The sequence below is a fragment of the Desmodus rotundus genome, chromosome 1, assembly GCF_022682495.2.
Source record: "Desmodus rotundus isolate HL8 chromosome 1, HLdesRot8A.1, whole genome shotgun sequence".
Classification (NCBI taxonomy): domain Eukaryota; kingdom Metazoa; phylum Chordata; class Mammalia; order Chiroptera; family Phyllostomidae; genus Desmodus; species Desmodus rotundus.
Genome location: NC_071387.1, coordinates 199,389,780 through 199,396,845, shown reverse-complemented (window position 1 = coordinate 199,396,845; position 7,066 = coordinate 199,389,780). Strand labels below are relative to the sequence as shown.

The following is a 7,066-nucleotide window of genomic DNA, read 5'->3' as shown; positions in this document are numbered from 1 at the left end:
CCTGGCTGGACGCACCTAGAGGACCCTCTCTCGGGCTCCATAAAAGTCGCCGGAATAAATGCGCTCCGTTTCGCTGAGCCCCACTTCCTCGCGCCCCAATTTCTCTACATTCCTGATGCCTTGTCTGCTGCTGGGAACCGCCCCCCACCTCCACTCCACTGCCCAGCGCTGACTGTGTAAGGCAAGGAGAAGAGGACAGGTGCGTGTAGAAAGGGACAGAGGCCGGTGGTCAGGCCCTGCGAGGCTAGTCTCGGCTCCTTTGCCAGCTTCCTCTCTCCTCCTGCATTGGAAGCCTCCCCTCTCGGAGAAAGCCCCCTGGCCTTTCCTCAGGCTGCCCCTCTACGCTTCTTCCCCATCCTTGCCCCACCTACCTCTTGATTTGCCTCCCTCCCCCATCCCCACACCACCCCCTGCGCTCAGGTAGGGCCACTTTGCGGAGACCACGCCCCCTAGGCCTCAGCCTGAGTCAGTCGGCAGAGCTGCTGGGCAGCGGGTCGTAGCGCCCCCCGCTGTAGACCACCACTCCAGGCGGGTAGTAGAGCAGGTCTCGCTCGGAGGCGGGATGGAGAGGCGCCAGGGCCTGCAGCCCCTGATCCTCCGGCTCGGGCTTGGTGGTGGCGGTGAACGGGCGCAGGCTGGCAAGCGAAGGCGACGCGCCGTCCCACAGGAAGCTCTAGAGCGCCTTGCGGAGCGGCGCACGAGGCAGTAGAGGACGGGGTTGAGGCTGCTGTTGGAATGAACCAGGCACACGCTCACGGGGAACGCGTACACCGGGCACAGGAAGTACTCTTGGCTGAACGGCACCGCCTTGAACTTGATGAGGATGCTCCAGGTGGTGAGCGCCTGGTTGGGCAGTCAACACAAGAAGAAGGACAGGACCACGATGGTCACTGACTTGGTGACCTTGGACCGTCTCCGGGCGCTTGCCCCTGCCAGGCCTCCCCCGGCCGCTGAGGCCCCTCCTTGGGTCCCCGCCACGCGGAGGTCGGAGATGAAGCGCACCGGCCGCAGATAACACAGGCTGACGATGCCCAGAGGCAGTAGGAAGCCTAGCGGCACCTTCTGCGAGTTGTAGAGCCCCGGCCAGAACTGCCTATCGCTGCCCAGCAACTTGTCAGGGAAGCGCACCAGGCACAGATCCTCGCTCCTCACCTTGACCGTAGTGGAGACAAAGGCATTGAGCAGCGAGGCCAGCGCTGCCAAAGCCCATATCAACACGCACAGAGCCTTGGCCGAGAAGCAGCAGCTGTCCCCCAGGCTCTGGCCGCTGCAGTCGCCCCAGCCCGGTCCTCGGCTCCGGTGGCTCTTGAGAGCCGAAGCCACAGAGTGGTAGCGCGCCACGCTCACGGAGATGAGGAAGAAGACGCTGGCGTACCTGTTCACGGGCGTCACTATGGATACGATCTTACACACGGCCCTGCCGAAGGGCCATCTGAAGTCGCGAGCGTTCTCCACCGCCCAGAAGGGTAGGGTGAGCACAAACTGAAAGTCCGTCAGCGCCAAGCTGGCCACGAAGAGGTCGATGGGGGACTTGCGCCAGCCCTGCTTGCTCTTCGTCAGGTTGCCCGCCAGCCCCAACGCGCAAACCACCCAGCACACCACGCTGACGAGGATCCGCACCCGGGCCTCGGTGTCCGCACGGTCTGCCCGGCCGCTACCAGAGGGATGCCCTCTCTCCGCGCCGTCAGGCAACTCCAGCCCTAACTCCCACCACAAATCCTGGAGCGGCTGCGACGCGTTGCCGCTCGTGTTGGCTGCCTGCGAAAGGTCCGGGATTGAAGAGACTGAAGAGTTCCGCGAGCTCTTCCCCGCCGGCAGCCGCACCCACGGCGGCTATTGTGGCTGCAGCGGCCACCTGCGTGGGCGGGTTGCTCTTGGTCACGTTCCGGGGGACGTCTTAAGACCTAAGGGAGTCCAGCTCGCCCGGGGTCCCGTTCCTGGGCGAGTGCGCAGGGCGTCCTTGGGAGCTTTCAAAGCAGCGACTGAAGACAGAGTCTAAGAACCGGGAGCCAAGTGCGCCCCGCGTCCCAGAGGTCTGGGGCCGAGACGGGAGTCTTGCGGGTCCCTGCTGCAGTACTCACCTGTCCCCCCAGCGTTTCCCGCTGTCATTTGGGCACCAGCGCACAACCCATCCTGCGCTCAGGACAGCATTGGGGGGCCTGCTCCTTCTATTTCAAATACCTTTGTTGGTTTCTCCAGTTTGGACGAGGTTTCTGTCCTTTGAGAGAAAGAGACAGAGATCCGTCTGCTTCGCTCTGACTCTCTGGAGGTCTGTCCATGTCGCCCTCGCGGCCTCGCGTCTCAGTCTCTCCGCCTCTGTCAACACCCAGCGAGTTGCCCGCCGGCGCTCACGCGGAGTTACACTCGCGGGCGCAAAGCCTAGGCTGGGGACTCCCAGGGAGCATGCGTAAACCCTTGGGCGAGAGGGGGCGCTTTCCGAGGTGCTGAACTTCACCGCCGCGGCCGCGGGGGAGGAGGGAAAGGTGAACAGCAGGCGGAGCCCACTGGCCAGCTCTCCTTTTCTTGCTCCAAGTTCCAAGAGGAAATGGTCCCAACATTTATTTTCCTATGTTGCTAGAGTAAGTCTGCTTTGATTTGCGATCCCCTTTTCCTTCTTATTCCCAAATGTGTTTATCAGATTTCTTTTTCTTCTTCAGTGCCTCTTAATCTTTGAAATCTCATGGAGTGTGGTTCTAACAATGCACGATCTTCTGCCCATTTTTTAAAAAAGCAATGATCATGGCTTCTTTTGATGCTCAGACCCTAACTCTGATGATGGGCTCCTTCTGAACACACAAACGCAAGCTCCTCTTTGCCTTCTTTAATTAGTTGGCCACTTTAATTGGGGTCTGACTGTCAGGATTTTCAAAGGTTCGAGTGTTGCCCTCTCTTTTGGTATATTTTGAGAACTTTCGCTAAGCAGAGCATAAAATCGGTGAGTGGAGCTCACAGACATCAGATACCACCTGTCTAGCTCTCAGCTAAACCATCTTCAACAAACAGGTTACCCACATACACCTGCACTCGCTTTGCCTTGGTGCAGTTGGAATGGAGGATTTCACGGGGCTGTTTTGGATCACTAGCTCCCCATTTCTGCTACTATTATGATAATAACTCTTTACCTGGTGTTTTTCAGACCAAAGGAAGTAAATTCTAAGGAATCTTCTACATTCCTTTGGGCAAAGGGAACTCGTGTAAACCATTTTAATTACTTCTCAAATTGCGGTTTGTTTCAATGAATGCTCAACTGCTCTAGTTTAAGTTACACTTTTAAGGGTAGACTTAAGAAACTTGAAATGTTTTCCTCACTGGAACTAAACAGAAACAAAGTTTCTTAAGCATAATTGTCCTCAGTCTTGATGGGCTGGCGACTTTACTGACAGAGATAAAGAGGTTGTGACTTTAAATCAGAGGATGTGGAAAAAACTTAGTAAAAAAGAAGCATGATACTCAAAACATATGAAGGGAAATGGAAACAATTTTGATTCCAAAGCAAAACAGTTTCAAATAGAGAATACGCTTTACTGTAGAATCTGGACTACTTATTGTGTCCGCTAGGGGGCGCCAGAGCCTTAGTAAAAGCAAAAAACCAACTGAAACCAAACCAAACCACCTCCTTTGAACAGTTCTAATATGGAAAAGCTCAGCTCTCCAATCAACAGATGGCTTCTGTGGACACCTCTTATCCCTGTTTTAATAGCCTCACCTTCAATGTCATTTTTCACTTCATTTTTTACTAGTTATATCTCTATTAAATTTCCATCTCTCTAATATTTCCAGGTACTGCAGAAAAACAAGGAAGTCTGGGACGTACTCTGAAAGCCCTTTGCCTCAGTTTTTTCATATGTGCATGGGAGGACTTGCGACTCGTAGACATTCTGAGGACAGGTGCTGGGCAGGTGACACCAGAGTCGGCTGGGGAGCCTGCAGCCCCTCCCAGCCCCAGAGCTTCTGCTTCTCAGTGGAGTTGGAAAGGCGCGCAAGAATCTGTTTTAAAAAATGTTCTTCCAGGTGATACTAATTTCCCTCAAGTTTGGGAACGTCTGAACTTTTATTCCTTTTCTAACTCTCTATGTTAAAAAAATTAAGTGCCAAAGAAGAATAAATATCCAATGATGGCTTAATGTCCAGTGATGGTTTATCACACCCTGGGGTTAGAAGCAAAGGAAGAGAGGGGGATCTTGCTGAATTTCACTAAAATCACATGTAAGTGCGGCAAGTGACCTTTCTTCATTGTTGGGCTAGGAGGGCCATGTGCCTGAGGCCCGCCAGGCCTTGGGCGCTAGCCAGCACCCGTTCGACAGGGCCCTCAGCAGGAGAGGCTATTCCCAATGTGCCCCTCAGCCAGTGCCACCAGAATACAGATAGCACAGGTCTTTTATCCCACCACAGTTAGGACCTGAGTTCCTACTCCGTGCAAAGCAAAATGTTAGGTGTTTGGAGAAATAACAACAACAACAACAAAGATACAATATAAATAATAACAGAAGCAATGATAACCATTCACATTACACAGCTATTTTGACACTGCATTATTTTCCCAGGGTTGCTGTAACAAATTACTCCACACTGGATGATTTGAAAGAACAGAGACTTATGCGTTTAACATTCTGGAGGCTGGAAGTCAGAATCAAGGTGCTGGTGGAGTTGGCTTCTTTCGCAGACTCAGAGGCAGAAAGCATCCATGCCCTCTCCTCACCTCTGATGGTTCTGAGGAAAATCCTTGGTTTGTAGCCACGACACTCCCATCTCTGTCTCTGTCCTCAGATGACAGTCTCCTCTCTGTGCCTCTGTTTCCTCTCCTTATAATGACAACAGTCATTGAAGTAGGGTCTGCTTTGATTCAGTATGACTTCATCCTACTTAATTGTGTCTGAAGGACCCTCTTTCCAAACAAGGTCACATTCACAGGTGCCAGGGGCTAGAACTTGAACATGCCTTTTTTGTAGGGGTGGGGGGAACGCAATTCTACCTACTACAGATAACACCTGTGTGCACTGTGCAAAAACTTTTATCTGTATTATCTCACTTAATGCTCACAACCAGCGAAGTTGATACTATGATTATTCCAAATCTGATTTCTAGCCCTTAATCCTCAGAACGCCCAATTTTCCATCTAACTGCTGCTTGAGAGTTCTACCTGGCGGCTGATCTTTCATCAGGTTTCTCAATCTCAGCAAATGGCATTGCTGTTCACGTAGATGCTCACGCTAACCCAAGAGTAATCCCTTGTTTCTCATGTCTCCTTGCTCCCAATCTAACCCGGTCTAGTAGGTCCTGTGGGCATGTCCTCAAGAAGGAAAACAAATCCCCCCAAACTGAAAAAGTCCTAAATTCATCTCCTTCTCATTGTTTCTTCATTTCTCTTTCTGTTAGTTATCTCTTAATGAATAAATAGCAATTTGTGTGGAAACTGTGAGGTGTGAAACCACCAGTGTTTATTATCTCACTGTTTCTGTAGGTCACAAGCCCAGGGGCAGCCTGGGCTCAGTGGCTCATGGTCTCCCGTGAGGCTGCAGTCTGCCGTCAGGCAGGGCTTTAGCGGCAGGGTGAGCAAGCTGCCTTGAAGTTCCCTCACATGGCCGCGGGCAGGCCTTGGTCTTTCAGCGGGCGGGATTCTGCACTGGGCTAATTCACAGCACAGCAGGTAGTTTCCACCAGAGTGAGTGATGAGAGAGAGAGAGAGAGCTCAGGATAAAAGCTAAAGTCTTCTTATAACCTAGCATCAGACGTGTCACTTCTGCCGTGTTCTGTTCTTTAGACAGGAGTCAGTAAGTCCCACACTCAGAGAGGGGAGTTGTACAATAATATGGTTACTAGGAGGCAAGAATCACTGGGGGCATCTTAAAGGGTCCAGGAGGGTGGCCGATTGTCAGGACATCCAGCGGAACCCAGGACTCGAAGGGCTGCCCAGATGAGCAGATATTGCAGCAACTCCACAGGGATGGGGCAGCAGGGGTCGAAGTTCAAGCCTGGTCAGGCGGAGAGGGAAACGTGAATAGTCCAGGCTTTCCGGGCGAAACCCTAGAAGGGGCACGTCCTAAGGTAAGTTCTATGCTCTATTCTCAAAAACCAGAAAATACACATTTTCTTTAAGAGTGTAATCACCAAAACAGGCCACATGCTGGGCCAAAATCAAGTTTAAACAAATTTCAAAGGATCGCAATCATGCAGAACATGCATTTTGAGCACAGTGGAATTAATCTAGGAATCAGTGAAGGAATGATAGTGAGAAGTCCTCAAATGTTTCAAAATTAAGAACACAGTTTAAACAACCCAGGATGAAAGAACTAACATTTATAGGATGTTATAAAATAAATCACAAAACTTAAGTAAATCATAATAAAAATATGAAATGTCAAATTTTGCAGGATGCAATTAAAACAGTGTATAGAGGGAAATATAGTTATAAGTTGTTTTTTAAAGGAAAAAGGGTTAAACATCAGTGATCTCAGCTTCCAACTCAAGATATTAGAGAAAAACAAATTAATGTCAAAGGAAGAAGTATGGATACATTAAACATAAGAGCAGAAATCCGTAGCACCCTCTGCTGTGTTGGGGATTAATATTCTAGTTGCTAAATCCTGGAGAGATGAGGGGTGGGGGTTTCAAGCGAGGAACAGAGCAGCCCATGGTGGGGTTACTCGGGGAGGTTGGAGCAGAGGTTGATCAACAGGTAGGGAGATTTGTAAACATTTTTTTAAACTTCTACTGTTATGCTTGCTCACATCAACTAAACACGAATGCGCGGTCTTCCCAGTTTGTTCCCACCTTCCATTGAATGGCAGTTGTCATCTTCTCTTCACCAGCTGCAACATCCCTCATGCTGAACAGCACTGCCATCGCCCCACTAGTCATTCTGGTGTTTTAAATTGTCACCTGAGGACATTTTTTTCATTGCTTTTAGAGAGAGGGGAAGGGAGGAGAGAGAGAGAGAGAGATGAGAGAGAAACACCTATCAGTTACCTCTCATACGTGCCCCAACTGGGGATGGAACCTGCAACCTGGGCATGTGCTCCAACCAGGAATCGAACCTACAACCCTTGTATCTCTGGACACCACTCTA

The 7,066-nt window shown here is 50.8% G+C and overlaps 1 protein-coding gene across 1 annotated transcript; it reads right to left on the bottom strand.

Annotated features, from left to right (window-relative positions):
• Nucleotides 1–466: 466 nt before the first annotated feature.
• On the bottom strand, nt 467–6,843 carry RXFP3 (relaxin family peptide receptor 3). The gene is given in 4 exon segments (XM_024578397.2): nt 467–690; nt 693–1,779; nt 1,781–1,855; nt 6,772–6,843. Coding segments are annotated over 4 exon segments (1,458 nt in total).
• Nucleotides 6,844–7,066: the final 223 nt, after the last annotated feature.